Source organism: Macaca mulatta, chromosome 7 (genome assembly GCF_049350105.2).
Source record: "Macaca mulatta isolate MMU2019108-1 chromosome 7, T2T-MMU8v2.0, whole genome shotgun sequence".
Classification (NCBI taxonomy): Eukaryota; Metazoa; Chordata; class Mammalia; order Primates; family Cercopithecidae; genus Macaca; species Macaca mulatta.
In genome coordinates this window covers 161,442,761-161,469,994 of record NC_133412.1, presented here as the reverse complement: position 1 = coordinate 161,469,994, position 27,234 = coordinate 161,442,761, and the positions used below count along the sequence as shown (strand labels likewise).

The 27,234-nt window shown below is 41.7% G+C and overlaps 1 protein-coding gene across 3 annotated transcripts in view; it reads left to right on the top strand.

Moving 5' to 3' along the window:
- The window catches only part of KCNK10 (potassium two pore domain channel subfamily K member 10), a 145,073-nt gene that overhangs the window by 95,989 nt on the left and 21,850 nt on the right, over positions 1 to 27,234 (top strand). For all 3 annotated transcript variants that reach the window (XM_015144304.3, XM_028850191.2, NM_001261558.1), the window contains 1 exon segment: positions 6,515 to 6,675. In XM_015144304.3, the coding sequence (XP_014999790.1) occupies positions 6,515 to 6,675 (161 nt within the window).

The window sequence follows — 27,234 nt, the reverse complement described above, 5'->3', positions numbered from 1 at the left end:
AACCAATTAAAATTGAGAAAGTCTGGGCCACTTCAAGAAGTACATTTTGGAATATGCTCTCTGGTACCCAGTATTGGATTCATGAGACATTAGTGTATATTGAAGGAAACTCCTAATTTTCTTGTTTCAGGACATGGCTAAATGAATGATCTGTCTGCTGCATTGAAAAACACTATAGCTACATTGGAAGGCGCATTAATGGTGTTTATTGTGTTATCTTGTTAGGAATCCAGGAACTCGGTTTATTGAACAGCTATGTTTATTGATCCACACAATATTATGCGACTGAGGAATGGTGGCTCTATCTGCCTAATGAAGAATGTTTGATATGCAACAGTTTTTGCCCTTTTTTGTGTGTGTACTTACACTGGAATCTTTGAGTTTGAGCAAATGGCTCTTAGCCCTTGGATTCTGTTGCCTGGCTTCCATACACTTACTCACCCATGTCCTCGTTGTCATATCCCCAGTGATTCCCTTCCCCACGCTTGGTCCCCAGGCCTCAGGTGAACAATCACCTTGTCTAGACTAAGAAATCCAGTGCTTGGCCACAATTATTAGTTCAAAGATGGACATATGATTTGGATTAGGGGCTTTTGCTGGAGCTTTGGAGGAAATGACCTCCCTTTCTTACTAAAGGTAAGTCTGGAAAGAGACAGGCCTAAGGCACTGCCAGTCATTTTTTTCCCCTTAGGTTGTTCTGCCTAGAATTGTTCAAGCACTAAAGAAGCAGAGTGAAAAAGAGGAGTGGTTAATGGGGTCTCGCTTACATCATTTGAGCTCTGGATAGAGCTACCCAGAAAGTGTTAAGAAATAAATGTTAAACCTCCTTCTATTTACTGGGGTCAACATATTTTCTTTCATTGTTTAAGTGACTGTGCATTGAGCTTTCTATTACCTGCAACTGAGAACATCCCAATACACACTTTGGATCAGAGCTCATGCAGGGCCAGTGAATATCCTCTGACCTCCACAGCTAGTGACTGAGCCTGCTGGCTGCTGCAGCTGCCATCTGCCATCATCTTTGAGCCATGGACTCTTGATTTAAAGTCTTAGGCAGAACCATCCTATTTGTTCATGTGCACACATCCTGGCTGCCTAGGAGGCTGTTTCCTCTGTGGTGGGAGGCAGGACACTGTGTCATACCAATTATGCACAGGAAAGGGGTCTTTCCCAAAAATCAGAAGGAAGGTGGATGCTGAACAGGAAACTACTGCAAAACAAATATGCATCAAAACCAAAAGTAAAATGCAAAGTCCACTTCAGTATCAAGGTACAGTGTTAACACAAGAGATAGGGTCCTTGTTCTATTTAATTTAGAAAACACGGTTTTCTCTCTCACTCTTTCTTTCTTTTAATTGAAAAATAATGCATTGTAAGTTGAACACCATTTCCCTGGCTAAATTTTAACTCCAGAGTAGAGGATCTTGATAGAGTCATACAGTTAGAGAATTCCAAAGAAACCCTTAATATAATGTAAGTAAGAATAATGAGGTGCAGAAATAATTGTTTTTCCAATTACTTAGTGGTAAATTCATTTGTTGCATGTGGTCACAAGGTTTATAAGAACACTCAGAGCCCAGCAATTCTTCCAGTTCTTCCTGAGCAATTTTCCACTAGTTAGGAGTCAGGAAAGAGGAACCATGAGAGCTGAGGAGCTGTGTTTTCATTAATTGTGAAATACACAAATATTGGCCTATTTCCTTGCGATCATAAAATTTGCAACATAATATTGCAGACATTTTTGCATATTACTAAAGTTCTTTGAAAAGCATATTATTTGATGGTTTCTATTGGATCCACTATTCACACTATAATTACATATTGCTGGAAGTTTAAGCTGTTTCTACTTTTGTAATAGTGTAACACCATAGTGTTACGTTGTGAAGTGTGGTCTTCATCTCTGGTTGTTTCCTTGGAAAGATTACCAAGGGTTTGCTCTGTCAAAGGAAATGACCTTTTTAAAGCCTTGTCAAATTTCTTTCCAGAAAGGCTCTCATGAGCAGCTTAAGGTTATGTACTTTTCAGACGTAAAAAATGTGTTCATTAGGTAGAATGTGTATAGAGACACTTTGGGAATAATAGAATCTTTTCTGAAAAGCAGCGCTACTCCTTAGTATCAGAGGTGCCTTTTATCTGAGGATATCAAAGCACTTCTTTTTGAAGAAGGTTTTTCTTGTGCTGAGATATATGGAAAGATTTACAAGTGTATAGCAAACAGAATACCTTCAGGCACTTCTCCAGACCAGTAGCCACACCAGAAGAAGAGCAGACTCTGCTCAGTCAATGTCAGGGATGCACCTGCACCCTAGTCCCTTTCTCAGTAACTAATTCAATGTGAGAAAGTCCCACCTGCCTTTGATTATTGGCTCTGCTGGTGGGTCCCCCATAACTAGCTTTTCTAAGCTGGATCAATGATGCTCACTTCTATGTGCAGATGCTTTTCACAAGCTGTGATTGTAGAAGGGCAGCGAGGGATCAGGTTCTTACCAATACCTGTGAAATGCGATTAGATTTTAGTCTGTGAGGCATTTTCAGATTGAGCCACCGGACTCTACCCACATCAGAGAGACAGCCTCTGGTCAGGACCCAGGTGGTAGCCAGTCACTGCATCACATGCCTGGCAGCCTCATTTAAGGGTTGTCCCTATCAAGCTATCAAGGCACCTGTTGGTACTTACCCAGCACTTGGATTGGATGTTTATTTTTATTTTTATTTTTCAGAGAAGAGGTATTGCTTTGTTGCCTGGGCTGGAGTGCAGTGATGTGATCATAGTTTACTGTAACCTCAAACTCCTGGCTCAAACTGTCCTTACGCCTCAGCCAACCAAGTAGCTGGGACTACAGTGTGCACCACTATGCCAGGCTAATTAAAACTTTTTTTTGTGTGTGTGGAGACAAGGGCTCACAATATAGTTCAGGCTGGTCTCAAACTCCTGGCCTCAAGTGATCCTTCCACCTTGGCCTCCCAAAGTGCTGAGATTATGAGTGTGAGCCCCCACACTTGATTTAGATGGTATGTTTAACCCGTGGCTTTGGAAAGAGAAATCACCATGGCTAACATTCACTGAGTTCTTACTAGTTAGCATGCATTGTGCTCCAGATACATTATCTCATTTAATCCTGCATAACCACACAGAGTGGGTACTGTTATTAACCTCATTTTATCTATGAGAAGACTGAGACCCAGAGAAGTTAAATAACTTGCCCAATATTTCATAGTTAGTAAGCAATGGAGTCCAGTTAGATTCACCAGGACTGGCTACATAATTTGTGACACCCACTACAAATTGAAGTTGGGTCCCTTGCTAAAACATCAAAATGGTAAGCTTAGAGCACTAATGCAAGCCCTGGATCCATCTAAGTGTGGGCCCCATGGGACTGCACAGGGTGCACATCCACAAAGCAGCCCTGCCTGCGCAGACAGACTGGTGACCATAATAAGAAGCACACTCTCAACTAAACAAGTAGGGCTGCACAACACACAGTTGGGCAAAGATTTGACTGTAGCACGTAAACAGCAAATGGAAGCCTTTGTGTGCGCTCCTCAGGCACAACTCCTCTTTAAATGCCAGCTTTCTCTTCATGAAAAACATGGAACTTTTTTCTAGCCAGAGGTGAACAGATCTGAGCTCATCTTGGTACTGTGCATTCATTACAGCCTCTCCTTGGCTGTTTGCCCTTGTGGAGCTGGTTGTCTTCTGCTGAAAGTCACCGCCTGGTGCTGTGGGTGCCATGGGAGGACAGTGAAGTTTCTGGAGGGAAAATAGGAATCAACCGTCTGTTTTCTCTGGGACTGAGTTTTCCTGGAGACATATTGCTCAGAAACAATTCCTTCCCACAGTAAAGCACAAGGCAAACTGGTAATTGCTACCACTGGGTGCTTAGTTTGCACTATATTTCACAGGTATTTAATCTTAACATGTAACTCTTGCTTTGCATGTGACTCATTTAATCTTTAATAGCTATAGGTAGGCATTTTAATAGCCTTGTCTTTTAGATGAAGAAAGTGAGGGAGAGAGATTAAGAATGTGCCTATGACCTGAGAGTTAGTAAATAGAAGAATCAGAACAGAAATCTGTGTAGTCTCTAGTTCTAGAGCCTACAGACAACTGTCGCACCTTACTTCAAAGTTTTACCCAAGCATTCTGGAAGGATGGGCAGGGCAGTCAGACAGGCGGGATGTAACTCAATCCCCAGATCCAGAAATGTGGTCTTCCCACTGCCTCAGAGCAAAGCTCCAAAGTGTAAGTGCTGGAATTTTCCCAGAGTGACAGGGTTGAGGGTCAAACAGTCTCTCCTTATAGTTCACCAAAGGCATGGAGCACAAAAACACTCGCACACGCACCCATGCATGAGATACGGCATCACTCAAGCATGATGACTTTCTATCCGCTCGGCAGTGCGTCACCAAAGAAAGATGACTGTGAATATATTTAAAGGCTTGTTTGAGTATTGAATCACTCATGCTCTTACCCAAGAACTTAGCTTTAATTTTATTTTTGTGTTCTAGTCAACAAAACACTGAACAAATAAGGAACCAATTGTGATAATAATAACAATAATAATAATAATACTTTGCATTGGTAAAGTACTTTACAGTCCATTGATTTTTCCCCCCTGCATTTTCCTTGAGTACCTCTGATACTAGGATTTGTAGAGGTTAAGTGGGCCTAAAGAGAACCAGGTAGTGTGAGGTGGAATTGGATCGGGTCTTTCATCTCCTCACTTCTCCCTGACGCTCCATGGTAAGCCACAGCGTCTTACCCAGGAGGTGGGGGTTGCCATCTCTGAAAGCTGGAGGAAGGGGGTGTAGCACTTGTCAGGATTAATGAGATGCCTATTCATCCAGTTCCAAGCCTCCATTTGTTTGCCTATGTCTGCAATATATTTCTTTCTGAGACACTTGGACAACCTACATTCCCCGAAGTTAGGCTATTGTGAGTCAGTCAAGCTGGGATCTTCAGTGTTTTCACAAGTTACTTGGAAGTTTCCAAGAGTCACCATAAACCTGCGTGAAGTGAAACTGTAGAGGCTCATTTGTTTCCTTTTCAATAGGGCTAGCTTAATGTCAGCTCGACCATTCTAGAGGAGAATGCTTGGAAAAATGATTTTGCCCAAGTTCCTGAAAATACCTGAGAAAAGTTCTGAGAGCTTTTTTGGATATTTAAATCAAAATCCTGGTGAGTAAAAGAAGTTCAAGATGAGGAAGCCTAGCCTGAACACTCGTTTTAGAAATGGAAGCTGTCGTTTAGATTATTATAAGAGGTTTGAATGATTCAGAACAGAAGATTGCCAAGGAAAGTATCCAGGTGACTCATTCCTGAAGGCAGAAAGCAACCGTGAGTTCTGTAGGCCTGTGGGTGGCTGAATGATGGACTAACCATCAACATTATTTTTTATCATGTTGCTTTCCCAACCTATCAATAACCATGGACCCAATAACTCGCTCATTGAATGGATTCAGAAACAGGCCCCACATAAGTTACCCAGATTTGGGAGAATGGTTAGATTACTGTCTAGATACTTTTTTAACATAAGATTGTAATATCAATTGTCACAAAATGAATATTAATTAATTTAGACTTTCATCTCCATATAAAGTGTGCTAATGCTATAGGCCTTTTTCTTCCAGCAATACTTTCTTTAGCCTCATCCATATAGGGTAAGCCCAGTACTCATTGTACGTAAGTTACTTATGTAATTGCAGTACTCTTAAGAATGCAGATGTGGGTATATTCAAAGCACTATTTGAAATACATATTAGTAGACTGGACTATAAAAAGATTCTCTTGTATTTAAACATCCATCAGTAAACTTTTAGCACCTTATTACCCTCAATGCAAGAGGTTGTTGGGAGGAGAGGCAGGACTCAGAGATGAGGTGGAGTTCCCAGTAAAGAGAAAAAAAGAACCAGAGGGGGCTAAACTTCACTGGCAGTGGGGAGAGACAGCACAAAGCCTTCCCTTCCCTATTCTTTCCTGTTTTCAGACTTCCCAGGGTAGGGCTGGACAATTCATGAGTCCTTTCTAACTTTGTGCTAGACCACATTTCCTCTTTAATATGGAGTACCCATCACCCTTGAAGACAGCCAGAATCTGTCCAGGTGGAGCCTATGGGTAAGACTGTGAAAAAGAAGCTCTTGTCAAGTCTAAGAAGTGCAATGGTGATTCCTTCCCACACATTCAGGTCTCACTAAACTAGACATGCCCATGATGCTTGGTGTTTCCGAAAAAGGTGGTATTACCTTTTGTCAGAAATGAAAATGAAAGTTCTGAGTGACCATGAATTTCCTAAAATGTGTTAATATCCAAGAAACCTTAAAACTGTTTATAAGGGGAGAAGGAAGAGAAGCAACGGAACAATGTTGCGAATTGTATAGGGACTTTGAAATGAAGTTCTACTCCCTAAAGCTTGTAAGGTGGGGGAATGTACAAACTTTTAAAAAAGTCTGTGAGTTCTTTGGTCAGTATGCTAATGTCTCTGCCACTCTCCCTCTTTTTAATATTTCTTACCAGGGTATGGGAATATTGCTCCGAGCACTGAAGGAGGCAAAATCTTTTGTATTTTATATGCCATCTTTGGAATTCCACTCTTTGGTTTCTTATTGGCTGGAATTGGAGACCAACTTGGAACCATCTTTGGGAAAAGCATTGCAAGAGTGGAGAAGGTCTTTCGAGTGAGTACTGCATCATATTTAAATTATAACCACTGCGATCCAGTTGGCTTTAGCCTGACAGGATCCAGGAGGCAGTAAAGGGGCATTATCTGCTTTTAATGGAATAATTTTAATGTTATGATTGTATTTTCTGTTTTGGCCAATGGAAGTCAAAGATCTTGCACCTAAACTTCCTTCTTTGAGTAGCTTCCTATTTTAGAGTGGTATTTCTGCAATCACAACACAAGAGGGTTAAGTATGGATTTGCCAACACAGATTTTTTGAAGAGGTGGAACAAGCTTAGTTTCTCCTTAAAGATGGAAGATGGGGTTCCTCATTGTGTTTGTAATGAAGTAGAAAACTGTAAATCCATCCATTTTGTTGTTGGAACTCCCTCACTCCATTTTATTTTCAAGCACAGTGTCTTTAGGCTAATCCTGCTTCTTCCAGACGCCTAACTTCTCCAGACACTGCTCTGTGCTTTGCACCTGTCTCCTAATGGTCTGTCTCTCTCCCACCTCTCACTGCTCAGTGCTCCCTCAGAAATGGCATCCTGATGTACTACTTCCTACTGAACTGTCGATGATTGCTATTGCCTTAGTGGGTTTTTTCCTTTCTGGAATATTTATCTTTAAACAAGAAACAACTATCTCAACTCAAGGAATTTATTTACTAAAATTAAAATTAATAAATTATTCCTGGCGTCGGTTGCAGGCATGAGTGGCTGAGTGATTAAACTGGGGTTCCCAGTGCCCTTTAACTCACACTCATTCGTATGGTTTCACAGAACACTTGTTTTGCTCAGGCGTAAGGTCATTTCTGTTCTCTTACTCAGTACTGACCTGATTCTCAAGTCTTTCAAACCTTCCTCAGGGAATGCTTTCTTATGATGACTTAATATTTAAAAATGACATTTTGAGGTCTTTTCTAGGATCTAGGAATGGTGGCCAAAGACAAGATCAGCTGGAAGCTCTAAAGCTGTGCTTTTTCACCCTGTAAGAACTCTCAAATTTTGAGTTCAAGGCTGTCTCTACAATAATGGCTTATACTTCTCTTTAGAAGAATGCAAGAGAGCTTTCAGATGAGCAGTTTCAGAGGCTTTTTAAAAAGAGTAAAATGGGAGGAATGAGTCACCATGGCTGGGTGAGCCATTTATAATCTCACTCATTCTGGTCAGCTTCCTCAGTTTACTCATCCACAAAAGGGGATACAATTTGAATCTACTTTGTCAGGTTTTGGTGATGATTAAATGAAATAATGTGTGGAAAAGAACTTGTCGTAGAGCAGACGTAGAGAGCCCAGAGCTTCAGCGTGTCTCTGCAAGAGAAGCCCTCATGGGCAAGCTAGACACTCATTCGGGTTTCATCTGAGGAGCTCTGTGGTGTGTGAGTTTTACTGGAATGTCCCACAGCCTTTGCTCCTTAATGCTGGCTGGCCGGTGGTCTCATTAGATTGTGCACCTGGGCTCCCCAGTAGTCTCCATGGAAACCATCAGTGCTCAGCTTCCCTGCTTTTCAGATGTTTAGGTCTTCGTAAACCAGACACGGCAGCCCTGTCTCCAAGAACTGTTTTGAACTGCTTGGAAGCACCCTCTTAGCTGCTGCCTCATGGCCCTGTGATAGAGAAAAAAGAATCTGGTGGATTGAACACTCAGAACAGGATTCAGTTGGGGAAATGACTGATCTGGCATTTTTATTTTTATGTAGCTTCTTTAGAGCTCTGTTTCCTTATTTGTAGAGGAAAGGATTGGACTAAAAGTTTTTGAAATCCTCCTTAGCAGAAAAAATTCTAGTTACTATATTCGAAATGACGGAAGAGGTTGCAATCATTTGGACATCTGCTACTAAATTTAGGGACTTAGTCTCCCCTAATGAATTTCAGACTACAAATAGAGTGTACGGTTCTCCTTCCCCTTGAAACTGCCTCTCAAATGCATCATCAACAGATTCCGATACAGAGCCTTAGAAACCTCACATTTCATCTTTTTTGCTGATTGTCCGCTCAGCTCCTTGCAGCACCATCAAAGATCAGGATTCTTTTAGGAAGGCGAGACAGTTGCATATTAGTGAATTGGCAGCGCACAATGAATGCATTTGTTAAGTGTTGGAGGGATGCTATTGGAAAGGGTGACCGAATTCCAGGGGGAGTGTAAGTACACTTCCTAAATATACAAACAACTGATCCTGCAGCAGTTTGCTTGCTGCATATAAAGTTTTGGTAGAAAATCTCAAAGTTTTCTGCCACTGATTTAAACTACATTTAAAAGTCCAATTATGTTTAGGTGGTTATTTGAGAAGTGAAAATTATATAAACTAACAAAGCTTGGGGTTGTGAATTTTTAGTTCTCATGGGGGAAGGTTTATGTATTTCATCTGCTCAATGAGTGTTAAGCCCTTCTCTTGATCTGTTATGCTTTCCCTCAACTCTTGGGAAGACAGGATTTACTGTGGAGTAAAAATAAAATCTAAAGTTGGCCTTCTGCCAGGCATGGTGGCTCACACCTGTAATCCTAGCACTTTGGGAGGCTGAGGTGGGTGGATCACCTGAGGTCAGGAGTTCAAGACCATCCAGGCCAAGATGGTGAAACCCTGTCTGTACTAAAAATACAAAAATTAGCAAGGCATGGTGGTGCGTGCCTGTAATCCCAGCTACTCGGGAGGTGGAGGCATGAGAATTGCTTGAACCCAGGAGGTGGAGGTTGCAGTGAGTTGAGATTGTGCCACTGCACTCCATCCTGGATGACAGAGTGAGACCCTGTATCAATCAATCAATCAATAAAATAAATATAAAGTTGGTCTTCTAGATGCCTGAACCCTGAGGTGACCCTGGTTTGGGTCCTTCCAACACATCCCAGGTCTGATCTTCATTTTAAAGAATTGCTGAGGGGTATTGGATTACTTAGAAATGCTTTTGGTTGTGGAGTAATAAAATGCCTTACTATTGGAGTTTTTATGACATGAATAAATAAAAATTCTTTCTTCTCCTCTGGAGTTCAGAACTAACTGTGAAATGGAGGAGTCAGATGGAGATCAAATTACTAGCTTTATTGCTCATAAGCTGATCAGAGAATATAGCTTTAGCTTTGTTTCCGAAAGGGCTTATAGTCACTTTACCCTGATTTAGGACTTTGCTGCTGCATTAGTTTTTCTATTGCTGTGTAATATATGACTACAAACATAGAAGCTTAAAACAACACTTTTAAATGGCCTTCTTGCACCACCACTTAGAATTTTAGTTTATTAAAATTAAACTTAGTTTAATTTTGCTCTCAGATGATGTTCAGAAACAAAGAAAAGGTAAAAGTAAAGGTGCCAAATTATTTGCAGATGTGTGTAATAACCAAACCTCAGGCAATCCGCCCTCCTTGGCCTCCCAAAGTGCTGGGATTATAGGCGTGACCCACCATGCCAGGCCACACAAATTTTTTAAGCCAGGTGTGCAGACCAAATAAAATATTAAGCTAGATGTACAGAAAGAACCAAAAGTGAATTCACCAGAAAAGACATGCCACTAAGACAGAATGTAAATTCTGTAGAAACCAGAGTACTCAACGCAGAAGGATATTTTTCTACCAGAAAGTGCTTGCCAACAAATAAAAACCCCTCGTATAGACCAAAGAGGGATGAAAAATTCTTTACTTAAGGCACCTTTCAGCCAAATCAAATCACATGTAAAGTCAAAAAGAACTCACCAAAGGGAGGGAGTCTGAGAATCTGAGAGGAGAGTCACCCAGACAGAAGAAGCAGTGGACAGAAGCAGAGAGCAGAAAGGGCTCAGTCAGTACTGCACTCAGTTCCAGGGACCTCTCATTCCTCTAAGGTGCACTCACTTTGATCCCACTTCTGACACCATTTATGTCACCCTAAATAACATACAGAGAGAGGCTCATTGAAAGAAAATGATATTTACTTAGGAATTGGTGTTGCAGTGGTAACATACATGCCAGTTTAAACTATGTGTGCATTCAGGGAGGTAAAGCAAAAAAAAAAAAAAAAAAGAAAATAAAATAAAGGGGTTTTTTAAAGGAAAAATGAGGAGGATTACATAATTGTTTTGAGCTAATTATCCTTGAGTACAAGGATCAATAACAAGGGTGATGCCAGTCCAAGGTTGGACAGGCAGTTGCTGGGTAGATGTCTTCGCAGACATACTTTTCTGCATAAGGCGGTGATGGGTTTTGTGCAAGGTTGTAGTTTTTGCAGTTTTTTATGATAGCTCTTGTAATCAGGCATTTGTGCATGAGAACCCTTCCTTCCTAGCTTTCCCAGACTCTGTTTGTCAGGGTTTTAAACACAAGTAACCTCATTTTGATTCTGACAATTTTCACAGTCCCAACACTGATTAACAATGGGTTAAGAATTTGGACCCTATCTCACATAGCAAGAAGCCTGGAGGTACATTGACTCAGGCTTGTGCTATCAACTCCACAATGTCAGGTGTATCCAGATTTGTTACCTCTTTCTGCTCTGTTTTCTTTGGCATGGTGACTCTTCATCCTCAGACTTGTCACTCACATTGCAGGATGGCTGCTTCATGACCAAATAGCACGTTTTCACCCAACCTCATATCAGGAAATACAAAAGGAACTCCCTTAAAATTTTTCTATTTTAGAGCAGTTGCATATTCACAGCAAAATAGAGAGGAACGTACAGAGATATCTCTTAACCCCTTGCCCCCACACATGCACAGTCTCCCTCATTATCAGTATCCCCCACCAGACTAGCACATTTGTTACAATTTATGAACCTACATTGATGCATCATTATCACCTAGAGTCCATAGTTTACATTAGGGTTCACTCTTGGTGTTGTAGAGTCTATAAATTTGGACAAATTTATAATGACATGCATCTACCATTATAGTATCATACATAATATTTCCCTCTCCTAAAAATCCTCTGTACCCTGCTTGTTCTTCAATCCTGCTCTCCTAACCTTCGACAACTGCTCATGTTTTTATTATAGTTTTGCCTTTTCCAGAATATCATTGATATACTTTGGCTGTGTCCCCACCCAAATCTCAACTTGTATCTCTCTGAATTCCCATGTGTTGTGGGAGGGACCCAGGGGGAGGTAATTGAATCATGGGGCCCAGTCTTTCCTGTGCTATTCTCATGATAGTGAATAAGCCTCATGAGATTTGATAGGTTTATCAGGGGTTTCTGCTTTTGCTTCTTCCTCATTTTTCTCTTGCTGCCACCATGTAAGAAGTGCCTTTCACCTCCCGCCATGACTCTGAGGCCTCCCCAGCCATGTGGAGCTGTAAGTCCAATTAAACCTCTTTTTGTTCCCAGTTTTGGGTATGTCTTTATCAGCAGCAAGAAAATGAACTAATACAGTCGTGTAATTGAAATCATACTGTATGTAGCCTTTTCAGACTGGCTTCTTTCACTTAAATATGGATTAAAATTTCCTCTGTGTCTTTTCATGGCTTGTAGCCCATTTCTTCTGGGTGCTGAATAATATTCCATTTTCTGGGTGTATCACAGTTTATGTATCCATTCACCTAATGAAGGACATCTTGTTTGCTTCCAAGTTTTAGTAATTATGAATTACACCTGTGCACAGGTTATTTGGTTGAACGTAAGTTTTCAACTCCTTTGGTTAAATACCAAGATGTGTGATAACTGGATTGCATGGCAAGAATATTGCCACACTGTCTTCCAAAGTGGCTATACAATTTTGTACTTCCACCAACAATGAATGACAGTTCCGTTGCTCTACATCCTCATCAGCATTTGCTGTTGTCAGTCTTTCGAATTTTCTCCATTCTAAGTGTGTAGTGGTATCTTGCTTTCATTTGCATTTCTCTGATGATGTATAATGTGGAGCATCTTTTCAGATGCTTACTTGTCATCTTTATATCTTCTTTGGTGACGTGTCTGTTAAAGTCTTTGGCCTAGTTTTTAATTGGGCTATTTGTTTCCTTGTTGTTGAGTTTTAATGTATAGCGTATTATTATTATTGTTGTTGTTATTATTATTTTTGAGACAGAGCCTTGCTCTGTCGTCTAGGCTGGAGTGCAGTGGCGTGATCTTGGCTCACTGCAACCTCCGCCTTCCAGGTTCAGGTGATTCTCCTGCCTCAGCCTCCCAAGTAGCTGGGATTACAGGCATGTGCCACCATGTCGGGCTAATTTTTTTATTTTTAGTAGAGACGGGGTTTCACTATGTTGGCCAAGCTGATCTTGAACTCCTGACCTCAGATGATTTACCCACCTCTGCCTCCCACAGTGCTGGGATTACAGGATTGAGTCACTGTGCCCGGCCGTATTGTGTATATTTTGAATTACAGTCCTTTATCAAGTATATCCTTTGTATCCTTTATCAAGTATATCCTTTGCAAATATTTTCTCCCAGTCTGTGGGTTATCTTTTCATTCTCTTGGTAATGTCTTTAACAGAGGAGAGGTTTTAATTTTAATGAAGTCCAGCTTATCAATTATTTCTTTCATGGAGCATGTGTTTGTTGTTGTATCTAAAAAGTAATTGGCACACCCAAAGTCATGTAGATTTCTTCCTATGTTACCTTCTAGGAGTTTTATACTTTTGCATTTTACATGTAGGTATGTGATCATTTTTAAGCTGATTTTTGTGAAAGGTGTAAACTTTGTGTCTGCAGCCATATTTTTTGCATGTGTATGTTCAGTTGTTCCTGTGCCATTTGTTGAAAACACTATTTTTTTCTCCATGTTATTGCCTTTGCTCCTTTGTCAAAGATAAGTTGACTATATTTATGTGGTTCTATTTTGGGCTCTCTATTCTAGTTCATTGATCTATTTGTCTATTCTTTCTCCAATATCATACTGTCTTGATTAATGTAACTCTATAATAAGTCTTAAAGCCAGTTAGTGTCAGTCCTCCAGATTTTTTCTTCTTTTTCAATATTGTGTTGACACCAGCTCCTTTTATGGAAGAAAAATCTTTCCCAGAAGTTACCCTGTCAATTTCCCCTTCTGTCTCATTGACCAGAATGAGATCACATCAGCATCTGCAGGGGAGGATAGGAAAGGAAGTATCAGACAAAGGACGATGGTATTGCCATGATGGACTTAAACCAGTGATTCTCAAAGTTTGGTCCCTCAACCTTAGGCCTCAGTATCCCTTGGGCCATCAGTATCAGCATCCACTGGAAACCCGTTAGAAATGAAAATTCTTTGAAAGTTGTGGTGGTGGCAGGGGTGGGGCTGGAGCTCAGCAATCTGTGTTTACCAAGCTCTACAGGTGATTCCAATGCTTAAGGAGCAGAGGAATCATGTTTCATCTCTTGGGGCTGAACACATTGCTGTGATGAACAAAATTAGAATTCCGTTAGCAAAGAGGTTGGAGTAAGCAAATGACAATGTCTCACATAGATGTCAATTAACTGCTAGCCACAGAGACCACTCATAGAGAAGATGTCTTCTCTCTTCCTTGTCATAAATTAGGTGGCTGTTGGGATCCTTGAATCAATCAGGATAAGCCAGCCTATCACAAACAGCTTACTCCCACTCCTGCCAGATCTGCTGCAACCCAGGCAGCTTCTCAGGCTCAGGGGTTAGTAGGGCAGGGGAAAGAACTGAGCGCTGCATGCTGGCTCTTCAGAGTGTTGTCCTTCAGGTAGAGCCCATTGGCCGGATCTAGTTACCAGGCCCTGTTCGTAACTGCAAAGGGGGTTTGGAATGCATTCTTTTATCTCCAAGAATAGTAGTAGATGTTAAAATTGGTGAGCACTAATATAGTCATGTACATATGCTCTAAGATGCACTCCTGGGTCCCACTCTAGGGTGACCAGCATTTCAGGAATTTAGTTCCAGGTCGTTTGTGCATCACTCTTTGGGGGGAATACTACTATTGTGAGACTCATAGATTTCACACCTGAGAAAATGCAGCCCATGATGTGACTTGCCTGGATTCACACAGTGAATTGGTGGTAGGACCTGGATTAGAACCACTAATCCTGCCTTAACCTCTTCTAGGTGGGCTGAAAATATTGTCAGATTGATTAATCTACACTATGAAACCAATGCGGAGTTTAGAATATTTTAGTATACCATGCCAATCAAAGTAAAAATAATTCTTCCTGAGCTCCCAGGGAAATATCTGGGCAGTTAGCATCCTAAATATCTGCTTATTTGGGATGAAGGAGGGCTGACATTGGATTCTGAAGCAGGTTTGGGAAGCAGGCAGCCTCTTTGTCCCCTGCTGTGGGCTAGCTGTCTTGCTGGGCCAGGCTGACTGTCACTTGATAGGATGCTGTAGGAAAACCAGTCAAATTTTGGACTGGTTCTCATTTTCTTGGCTCCAAGCTGGACTTTGGACTCTGGTAGGAAGTACCTGCTTGTTTTTATCTGGCTCGGATCAGCAGGCTTTCTGATATTTCCTGTAAAACCAAGGGACACCTTTTTCTTTTTTTGGCTTTTTTTCCCCGCCAAGGATATGGCAGAAATGTTTATTTGCTTATGGATCCAAATGATTCTGGGTGTCACTGACAAGTAATAAAACATTACCCTAGACTTATGAGTGCCAAAATTACTTGGAAAATTTAGAACAGGCCACATGTTTAAGATGGAAGTGATGACAATCTCAAAGTGCTAATAAGGTTAAATTAGTGGACTGATCAACCACTTTAGATTCCAGGAAGGGGCATGTGGCAGAAGCCAAAGACTCCTGCAGGCATCTGCCATGTGCCTGGCATGGATCAAGGAGAGGCTTTTAAGAACACAATTGGCAGGAAGCTTCTGTTTCTGCCAGCGCATCTTTGAGCTCGCATTCAGCAGTAAAAGGGTTAACTTAAAATAATTATTATTTCAAGGGCCAGGCACAGTGGTCCATGTCTGTAATCACAGCTCTTTGGGGGGCCAAGACGGAAGGATTACTTAAGCCCAGGAGTTCAAGACCAGCCTGGGCAACATAGTGAGACCCCCATCTCTGGAAAAAAAAATCGAGCTGGGTGCGATGGCTTACACCTGTAATCCCAGCACTTTGGGAGGACGAGGCAGGCAGATCACTTGAGGTCAGGAGTTTGAGACCAGCCTGGCCAACATGATGAAACCCTGTTCCTACTAAAAATACAAAAGTTAGCCTGGCATGGTGGTGTGTGCCTATAGTTCTAGCTACTTGGGAGGCTGAGGCAGGAGAATCGCTTGAACCGGGGAGGCAGAGGTTGTGGTGAGCCGAGATTGTGTCACTGCACTCCAGCCTGGGTGACCGAGTGAAACTCTGTCTCAAAAAAAAAAAAAAAATCAAATTACTTGGGTGTGGTGGTGAGTGCCTGTAGTCCTAGACACTCAGCAGGCTGAGGAGTGAGGATTGCTTGGGTCTAGGAGGTTGACACTGCAGTGAGCTAGGATCACGTCACTGTACTCTAGTTTGGGCAACAGAATGAGGCCCTGTCTCTACAACTTTTTTTAAGTAAAATAAAAAAATAAAAATTATTATTTCAAACAGATCAAAATCCCTATTTTGGAAACTGGGTGTTATTTTCAGCATTGTAGGTTCAGCTACAGTTTCCAATACCTGTTGGTTCAAGGGTCTTGACTCTGCACATCAGCATTGCGCCCAGAGAGGCAGGGGAGGAGGGCAGAGTGGTAGGCTGAGGCTTTAGGTTAAGAAATGGCTGTCTTTCAGTAGTGTAGAAAAGACACAATATTGGTGAACTTCAGTTTACGAGTGCCCATATGTCTCTCGAGTATCTGCTTCTATGTCATGCCTGCCCTAGTACTTACCATATTATAAGTTCCTAACAAATAACTCAGTAGGATTAATGTTACTTGATAATGTGAGTTTATTTATTCATTTATTGAGACAGAGTCTCACTCTGTTGCCCAGACTGGAGGGCAGTGGCACAATCTCGGCTTACTGCGACCTCCGCCTCTCAGGTTCAAGTGACTCTCCTGCCTCAGCCTCCTGAGTAGCTGCAGCTACAGGCGCATGCCACCATGCCTGGCTAATTTTTATATATTTTTAGTAGAGATGAGGTTTCACCATATTGGCCGGGCTGGTCTCGAACTTCTTACCTTGTGATCTGCCCACTGGCCTCCCAAAGTGCTGGGATCACAGGCGTGAGCCACCACGCCCTGCCGTGAGTTTATTTTTTATCAGAGAAAAGACCCTGGTTTTAATGTGAACAATTGCTTTCTTCCTTTTCCTAAGAGGCAAGAAGGTAGGAAGTAATTATTTTAAAATGCAAATAATTTTAAAGCTTTATCAACCAGGTCTGTTCCAAATTAGTTTAAGATTTTGTGTAGCTTTAATGATAGGGCCAGAATGTACATTTGGGGTGACCTACGTATGTGACATCCACAAAACAGACTACACAACATTTCTTAATGACAGCCCATGACAGTTTTTCCATGGACGGCTCCTTCTTTCCTCCCTTCATGTAATGTAGGGTTGCTCAGCCTCGATACTATTGACATTTTGGTCTGGATAATTCTTTATCGTGGGAGTTGTCCTGCGAATTGTGAGATGTGTAGTGGCATCCCTGGGCCTCTACCCACTTGATGCCAGCATCATCACCGCCCACAGTTATGACAGCCAAAATGTCTCCAGACATTACTAAATGTGCCCTCAGGGGCAAAATTGCCCTAGTTAATTTGATCACAGCTATACTGGGATATAAGGGGACAATCGCCCCAAAGACTACCAGGTGCATGCCCTGGTCCCCTGTCCAAATCTTTCACACGTGCCCTGGTGACTCCACCAATGGTCCTAATCAGTTTTTCAGTGCTAGTGCCATTCCGACTCAGAACTCTCCTCTCTCAGATGGGTCCTTAAAGAGGGCTTTGGAGATTTTATACTCTGGGAATCGGATCATTTCTCACCAATAAGGCAAAAATGCTTGGAGACTTGACGCTGATGAGTCCACATAGTGATAAATTGTTCTGCTCTTATTCTTCACTAGGCAAACCATCTCAGCACTAACTTTAACTGACCCATAGGGACTTACCTAATGTATGGTTCTTCTTTCTTGGCTTACCTTTAATAATTGGCCAGTATCCCTTTGGTGTTTCCTGTTGTCTTCTGAGGTCACTATAGAACGTTCCAGTGGCTTTAAAGTGCATCTTCACTCTTTTCTATGCCCAGTAAAGATGTCAAACATTGCCTAAAATAGAACTACTTAAAATACTGCCTGGATAGCATTTAACATTGAAACATTTTCCAGGTAGCTTTAACAGAGTCTCTCTCGCTCTCTCTTTCTCTCTCTCTCTCTCTCTTTCTTTTCCCCCTGGCAAACTTTGATCACAGGTAAGTTCTGGGAATCTGATTGTTATTTTGGGGTAGGAAATTATTCATGAACATCTGCATGCCGGAACCTTTGTAGGGAGCCTTGGGTCTGTCATTTGTCTGAGAGGATTTTGTTGAGATAATACTGAGTATTATGGCCTGTGGTACCAAAGTCTAGATATAGGTCGCTGATACATATGGTTTGGCTGTGTCCCCACACAAATCTCATCTTGAATTGTAGTTCCCATAATCCTCATGTGTTGTGGGAGGGACCCAGTGGGAGGTAATTGAATCATGGGGGAGATTATTCCCATGCTGCTCTTGTGATAGTGAGTGAGTTCTCATGAGACCTGATGGTTTTATAAGGGGCTTTTCTCCCTTTGCTTGACACTCATTCTCTCTCCTGCCATCCTGTGAAGAGGTGCCTTGCACCATGATTGTAAGTTTCCTGAGGCTTCCTTGGCCATGCGGAACTGAGTCAATTAAACCCCTTTTCTTTATAAATTACCCAGTCTCGAGTATTTCTTCGTAGCAGCGTGAGAATGGACTAATAGAGTCGCTCATCTGTTTTGAGGGTTTATTGTGCCAGATGCTGGGCTATCTGGGCTTTTCCTAGAGTAAGCTATACAGTAAATCTGCCAAAGAGATCATTATTGTTTCTTAATTTTATGAGATCGGAATGCTTAGACTGGTTCTGTGACTTGTCCAAGGTCACACAGCCATAAATGACAGAGCTAGAATTCCAAACCTGGTCTCCCTGCCCCAGAGTGCATGAATAGACTTAATCATTCCACTATACATCCTTTCTTCTTTCTCTTGCAATGTAGGCATAGCATGTGGTGGCTCAGAGGAGCCTTCACAAAAGGTTTAGTAAGACCTGGGGATAGATAAAAATGGCTAGTTGAGAGAAAGATATTGGGCCTGTCTTTATCTGCTTTAAAAGGATTTTAGTTTTCCGACTTTATGCCCTCTCGCAGTGTGTTGAATTGCATCATAGCCTCTGATTCTTTATGTACCTGCTTTAGCTCCCTAATACCAGCTCATTATTAGCTAACATCTCTTTCTTTGTGTTCTCTTCTTTTGGAGGTTAATCTAAGATTTAGGTGTCCCCTTGCTCATGTCTGCTGCTATGTGACTAATACAAAGATGGGTTTATAATCTGAGATCACTATAGGACATTAAAAGTAATGGCAAAAACCACAATTACTTTTGCACCAACCTAATAAAAGAGAGGCCTGTACTGTACCAATAACTGACTTGTTTTGACCCACCTCTGCGAGAGCAGTTGCCAGGCAAAGATAGTCTCCACTCTGTTCTTCCACCATTGCTCCACTTTGTACAACCTACTTAATGTTAAAAACAGGAGGAAATGCACAGCTCTAAGCCAAGCCTCTTGGTGCCCTGAGATAGCTGGCCTTTTCCTCCAAAACATTCTTCTTTTTCTGAATTCATCAGAGTGCCTCAGTGCTCTGCTTTGATGGTTTTAAGAGCATAGAATGGCTTGGTGTGGTGACTCAGGCCTGTAATCCCAGCACTTTGGGAGGTTGAGACGGGAGGATCACCTGAGGTCAGGAGTTCAAGACCAGCCTGATCAACATGGAGAAACCCCGTCTCTACTAAAAATACAAAATTACCCAGGTGTGATGGTGCATGCCTGTAATCCCAGCTACTTGGGAAGGCTGTGGCAGGAGCCTTCATCACTTGAACCCGGGAGGCAGAGGTTGTGGTGAGCTGAGATTGACGCCATTGCACTCCAGCCTGGGCAACGAGAGTAAAACTCTGTCTCAAAATAAAATAAAACAAAACAAAATAAAATAAAGTAAAATAAAAAGAGCACAGAGTTTGAGAACATCACCACCAAGATTTTAATTCCCACTGGGGGTTTAACTCAGTCCCAAACTCAAGGTCTGCTATGTTAAGGAGTCTTAAATATCTCTTCCTTTTAAGAGCCATTTAGCTATTTCCTCATATCTTTCAGATTTTGCTGGTATTCCCTAAGGCTTCTGAAACTCTTAAAACGTCTCTGATAGAGGAAACTATCTAGAAAATTTTATGGGTATTCATTATGAGTGAGGTCTTGCTCATTGAAGAGATAGTCACTTCTTAGAATCCCAGGGGTTTTATTAAGTATTAATAAAAGGTTTTATATTTTTGCATTTTGGGGCTAGTGAAAGTCTAGTGATGCTTTAGGTCTACAACATGGTAAACTGTATCTAAAGATTCCAGGTGCTTTTGAGTTATGAATTTAATGCAAGAATTCTATTAGCAATCACATTTTTATTAGTGTTATAAAATCAGCATAATAGGTGGATGATTTCCTGTGTTCTTGCTTTATCACCAATTTTCCCAGGTGAGTTTGGTTCCTCTGGAATGCACTGATTTAATAAAAGATTAATTTTTTGCTCTGATAGAGAACTCTTTTTAAGAAATTATCAGCGTAATTTTTTTTTTCTTTTTACATTTAGCCTCATGTTACTTCTGTGAGCCAAGCAAGCAATGAACTTAACAAATTAGGTTCCTGAAAATTGAGAGGTGCCCTTATTGAATTGAGTGTTCTCATCACGGAGCTGGCTGTGTGATCTATGTGTTCACTGCAGGATAAGTTTTAGATGACTGGCATGTCAGTAGTCATTGATACTTTCTAGATAGCTTTATGACTTTTTGCCTTAGGGAAGGGAAAATGTTTAGAATACACATCATTATTGAGAGGTGTGCCAGAGTTCTGAACCATCACCCCAAAGAGCCGACTCCCCTGGGAGGTGACAGTGTGACAAGCATGTGCAGGCCCATGCTGAGCAGGCTCTGATGACTTCGTGTAGGGAAGGGCTGCCAACAAACTGCACTCTCCTGAACTGCATCCAGCCCAGGAAATGTGCATTCCTGTTAGGAATGTACTTTGTATTTCTGGGGGAGACTGCATTGCTTTGTATTTTCTGAGAGGAGCTGCATTCGTGCATCATAACGGTTTTGATCTAATGGTTTTGCACTATGTCTTGGAAGTTTACTGCTGAGTTTTAGGCTCCTGTTCCTAGACAGCTGTAGTTTTCATCCTGTAGGTGGTGGGCCCCTAGGAGCCTGAGGTGTTGTTTTAAAGGATCAGAGAATCCTTTTGTGCTTTAAGCATTGCCAGTGGACAAAATGAACAATATGTCTCCTTAACATGTGGGCTGCCCTTTCCCAAAAGTATGTGGAGGGCTTGGTTGCCATCAATGATTCATTTCACTTCATTTTGAAGGGTGATTGCTGAATTCATAGTATCTTTATATATATATATGTATATATGTATGTATTTCTCACTATCAGTTAGTACCAAAAGTTCTATTGTTGTGTGGGGATCGAGGAATTTTTTTTAACCTTCAGAAGGGATTCCCATACTCACAGAAGTTGAGTTCACTGGCCTTTCAAGTTAGCATCAATTTCCATGTCATTCTGGGCTTTCTTTTTTCTGTGGATTTAATATTTTCATCCTGGCCACAATCACTGTTACAAAGTTCTCTTTTCCTATAAGATACTCCCAGGGGCTAGTAGGATACTTTAGAGCCTACTTCAAGGTTTCCTTTATTCCTTTATGCCTGTTTTTTTTTTTTTATTGTGGTAAAGTACACACAACATAATATTTACCATCCTAACTTTTTTTTTTTTTTTGAGACGGAGTCTTGCTCTGTTGCCAGGCTGGAGTACAGTGGCGCCATCTTGGCTCACTGCAATCTCTGCCTCCTGGGTTCAGGTGATTCCCCTGCCTCAGTCTCCCAAGTAGCTGGGACTACAGGTGTGTGCCACCGTGCCCGGCTAATTTTTCGTATTTTGATAGAGACGGGGTTTCACCATGTTGGCCAGGATGGTCTCGATCTGCTGACCTCATGATTTGCCTGCCTCGGCCTCCCAAAGTGCTGGGATTATAGGCGTGAGCCACCACGCCTGTTCCATCCTAACTGTTTTTAAGTGTACAGTTCAGTGGCATTAAGTACATTAACATTGTTATGCAACCGTCACTACCATCATCTCTAGAACTTTTCCATCTTCCCAAAGGGAGACTCTGAGCCTGTTAAATGATAACTTCTCATTTCCTCTCCCCTAGTCCCTGGTGACCACCATTCTACTTTCTGTGTCTATGAATTTCACCACTTTGGGAACCTCATGTCAATGGAGTCATAGAGTATTTGTCCTTTTGTGTCTGGCCTATTTCACTTAGCACAGTGTCTTTAAGGCTTCACGAATGTTGCACATGTGTCAAAATTTCCTTCCTTTCAAGGCTGAGTAATACTCCCCTGTATGTATATACCACATTTTGTTTATTTGCTTATCTGTTGATGGACTTTTGGGCAGTTTCCACCTTTTGGTTTTTATGAAAGTGCTGCTATGAACATTGGTATATAAACATCTGTTCGAGTCCCTGTTTTTAACTATTTTGGACAATATACCCAGCAGTGGAATTGCTGAGTTACATGGTAATTACAGATTTAATTTTTCTGCGGAACTGTCACACTGTTTTCTACAGTGGCTGCACCATTTCACATTTCCACCAGCAATGCACAGAGGTTCTGTCTTTCCACTTCCTCACCAACACTTGTTTTTTTCTTTTTTTTTTCTTTAACTTTTATAGGCCCAAATGACAGTGTTTGGTAAATTGCTGTCTGACTGCCTCTAAGTCCTGGCTGCTGCCATAGCTGCTGTTCTGTCACTTTGGGGTCTAAGTGGAGATGCTGTGCCTTCAGCCTCACTTCCCTCCTGCACTTGCCCTCCCTTCCTCCCTGCCCTAACCTACAGCTGTGTCTCTGTGCATCTTTCCTTCCCACTCATCAGCTTGGGCCCTGTGCGCAGAGCTGGTGGGAGGGCGGGTGGCTCAGTGCCAGGCCGCCTAGGGACTCTGCATATGGATGACATCGTTTCCACCAGACCTTTTTTCTACTCTGAAATCCTTTTATTCACCCAATCATGATTCACTTTTCTGTTCTTCACTGTGGCTGTTAACTTCATGCTCCTCGTTAGGTCAATTTAATAAATAATTATCAAATAACACTTTTTCGTGTTCTCAACACTATGGGGGTATGTGCCAATAAACAAGGGACAGTCCTTTCTCTTAAGGAGAAAACAGCCATGCATCAAGACCAGTGTCCATAATATTGTGCAGAATGATACGAGGGCTCGGGCAGGCAGGCTCTGAAGTCACACCAGCTTGGTGAATGGTCCGTGTGATCTGTCCACTGCTTGTCAGCTACGTGACCTCAGGCTGTGCCTCAGTTTTCTTATTTGAAAAAATCAGGATAATAGTGGTTCCTGTGTGTTTTGGCACTTAGTTGATACTTGAGAGCAGTGCCTACCGCATAGCCTCAATCAATGCTATCCACTATTATAGAACACTGTTAGCTATGGGAGTCCAGAGAGGGACTTGTGAATTCTAGCTTGTACATTTCACATCACGCAAGCACCTGTCTTGTCTTGCCAATGGATTATTCTGCCCAAGGAAAGCCTAAGGGCCTTGAAACTAAATGTTACTGTGCCTTTCTAGGCCTCTGTCTTTGTAGGACCTGCTCAGTGCTAAGTGCTTTGTAGGTGTTCAGTAAATACTTATTGATTGTGAATTGATTAGAGAGGAGAGAGACATGAACCAGGTCTTTTTCCAAGCTCTGCTCCTCTTACACCCAGGATGTGTAAGCTTCACAAATGAAGGAGAGATGCTTGCTGATGCTACCCTCTGTCCTACCCTTCCCGGAAATGGGCATGGAGATGGGTGGGGCTGGAGAAGTGGAGGGGGCCCCAGAAAGGGTAGCGACAGAAAGAAACCCATTGGCAACAGGGTCTATATGTGGGACAGGACCTCAGCCATCAAGCATGGCCTTGGGAGGAGAAGATGCATTGGCCGCGATGCAGTGAGCCCTTTCGAAACGCAAACAGCACAAGTGCAGACGGCAGGTTGGTTGGCTCCTCTGGGGCTCCCCCAGGGGGTGCCCTTGCCATTCGGTCTGCGTGAAGGAGGCAGGTTGTCTTCTTTGTCCTCGACCGCACTTCACTGGCTGCAACTGTTCACACAGATGTGCCCATGTGATCTTACCACATACGTAGATTCTAGTAAAAAAAGAACAAAAAATCCAAGAATGAATAAGAATTTATTTTAGCTACATGCTGACTGCCTCTCAGCTTGCCCGTGCTCTTACTAGATCTCGAACACAAGGGCCAGTTTGTATTTTTATAAAAATGCATCAAAGTGTTACTAAAAGATCCTAAAGGAAGACTAAAGTTTCCTCCCAAAAGATGCCTGGCCTTGCAAATACCAGCAAGGGATCCTCGGAAGATGGGTTTTACTGAGCTCAAACGCTGTCTCTTCTGTTTAGATACCGTGTTATTACACCATTTCCCATCTCAGACTGAGTGATGTTTCCTCCATTACTTTTTTCCATTCCTTGGCAGGAATGAATTTCACCATGAATAACATCCATAGTCTTTCTATATGAGTCTGGGGAATGCTTGAAAGAACTAATGCTAAATTATTAGTATTAATATTTGTTTGTCTACCTATCCACTCCCCACCCCCAGGTCCCCTCTCACTCCCGAGTAGTCACAAATGAGTGTATCGGGCATCTCGTCTCAGTTGTCAGCACTGTCCCTTCTCATTCTAAACTGTTTTGCAGATTAGTTTGAGCAATTAGAATCAGGAATAAATATCCTGTGGTTAAAATAAAACAGAATTTATGTACAATTTGAAGAATAGGTTACAGAGAACTTCCATGTGATTTTTACAAAAAAATAAACTTTGCTATGTACTGTAACAGAGTTGGCACCAGAGCTAACAAAAAAAGCAAGCATCAACATTTAAAATGCAGTACATGACATGTAAATGCCACATGGTGTTCTTGCAGTGTTATTACCACTTTCTTTCTGGCATCCTTTTCCTGACATTGCTGTATGCTTCTTGACTCTGCTGCTCTTCAGAAAGTCTCAATTGTCCTGAGCCCTTTAATTCTGTATTTATATTAGGTGTCTCTCTCTTTTATCTACCCTTTGGAGGATTATCAACCTTTTCCCCAAGGAAGAGGAAGAAGAGGACCTGTCCAGATGGCTGTATAAATATGTGACACCTGCTTCCGTGAGCCACTATGGGAAGAGTTTAAGAGTTGATGGGATTGTCCCCTGCCTAGAAGATGGGCACACATTTGCTTCCCTTCTCCTTTCTATTTTTAAAAAATGATCATGTGCCTTTAATGATATTTCTAGAAATGTCTTGAATTCAAATTATTTTCTATTTTTAGGGAAATAAAAAAGGAACCCAGCAACCACATTTTCTGAAAAGATTTTATGGGTCAAAATGTTAAAAGTTTGTCATAGTTAATATTTCCTGAAGTAAGAGACTTGATGATCGTGTTTGGGGAGAAATCTCTGCTTCACCATGGGAAAGCAGTGGACCTCCACGTTTGCACTGAATGTGCCACATTCTTTCATCTCCAGACTTTTGCGTGTGATATTTATGGTGTTTCAAACAATGTCTGTACCCTCCTCCTGGTCTCAGCTCAAATGTCAGTTCCTTGGGGAGTTTTTCCTGACTTCTAAATGAGGTCAACACCACCCCCCGCCCCCCGCCAATAGCATCTTGTGGACCCCTAGAGTAACGTTCATCTCACTGTATTAATGCCAGGCATCCCCAGCAGCCTCTGAGCTGTGTGAGGTCAGGTCCCATCTGCCTGTTCACCACTGCATCTGCAGGTGCTAGCACAGGGCCTGGCACCCAGAGAGCACTTAATCCGTACTTGATGAATCAATGAATGAACATTGCTAGACGTGACCTTATACATCTTGATATAGAAAATGACCTTGAAGCTGGACTAGGTCCCAGTTACTTGAGAGGCTGAGGCAGGAGGATCAGCCCAGTTTGGGCAGCATAGTGAGACATCCCCTATCCCTCCTGCTCTCCTAATTCAGCACAACCCCCTCTAAAAAAAGATAAAGAGAGTGACCTTGAAAACGAAAGCAGTATTGTATGCAAACAAATGGCAATGGGAAAAAAAGTTTTTAGTCTTTGATGTACAATTGTTTTGAATAAAGGATGGGTCTATAGGGGAGCTGCTCCCTGATAATGCTTATTGCGAATGGTATTCATATGCACAGACACTTTGACCTCATCAGGCTATACCTAGAAGTGTAATTCTACAGACTTAGCAAGTCAACCTTCTTAAATACAGTATACAATTTACCTTCACCCAGTGGTTCTGAACCCTGTAATGTCCAATATCCTTTTATAGCATGTATTTATGAATACTCCTTTACTACATTGAAATGAATTTCAGAGACAGTGCACCTTACCAATACAGGTAATTTTGAAAAATTCAATGCAAATTTTCTAGCTATAATATAAAGGAGAAATAAATGGAAAGTAATGTTTCAATAATAGGTGCTCAGTTATGAAACCCTAGGAGACCTACTGGAGTAGTGAGTCTTGGCCTCTCTATGTAGACTGTAGTATCTCCAAATGCAGATTGGTTCAGATATGTTGTGTTGATGACTAAGATGTCACAAAGGACTTTTTCTCCAGTGGTGTGGTTTTCCAAAATAGAGAACAACTCTTGGCAAGGTTCCAGCTAATCTATTTACGTTAGATTCAGATTCTTATAAAATTTGGTCAACTTTGAAAAGATGCAAACAATTTGTGTGTGTGTCTTCACATGTAAAAGGGAATTAGGTTCTTGGCTCAGATAATTGTAGACATGAGTTTTTCTCAGTGGGACATTCAAAACTCATGATAAATGTGGGATGGTTCTGTGATTTGTGGCACTGATTGTTGTATTGCAGGATGTCTGAACGTCTTTGGCCTTCTCCCAGTACATGCCAAACGTGCCCCTCCAGTTGTGACAACCACAAACACCCTGAAAAGCTTACAGACCACCTCCTAGGGTGTTATAATCTAAACAGGGTTATAAACAAAGCTTCCAGGGAGCTCCCATGTTACTTTCAATAATTTACATATTTAATTTCTATTCTCATGAAAATGGCCATGTTCCAATAGTTAAGCCTCTTCCCTTAATGTATTTCCCGTGCTATTAATATTCAATTCTATTCCACAAATATTTATTATATACGTGTGTGTGTACATCCATCTGACAATACCTTTCTGTGTTGTGTACCTTTACTAGCATTCCAAATTATAAAATTATAAAATCCTGTCAGTTTATCTCTGGCTGGATGAATGGTTTTATTGTTTTTATAGAATATGTGCCTTAAATAATACTCTCATATTTTCTCAAGGTGCTAAAATAGAGGAGGCAGCTATAGAAAAATGCACTGTGGGCCAGATGCGGTGGCTCATGACTGTAATCCCAGCACTTTGGGAGGCCAAGGCGGGCAGATCATGAGGTCAAGAGATCGAGACCATCCTGGCCAACATAG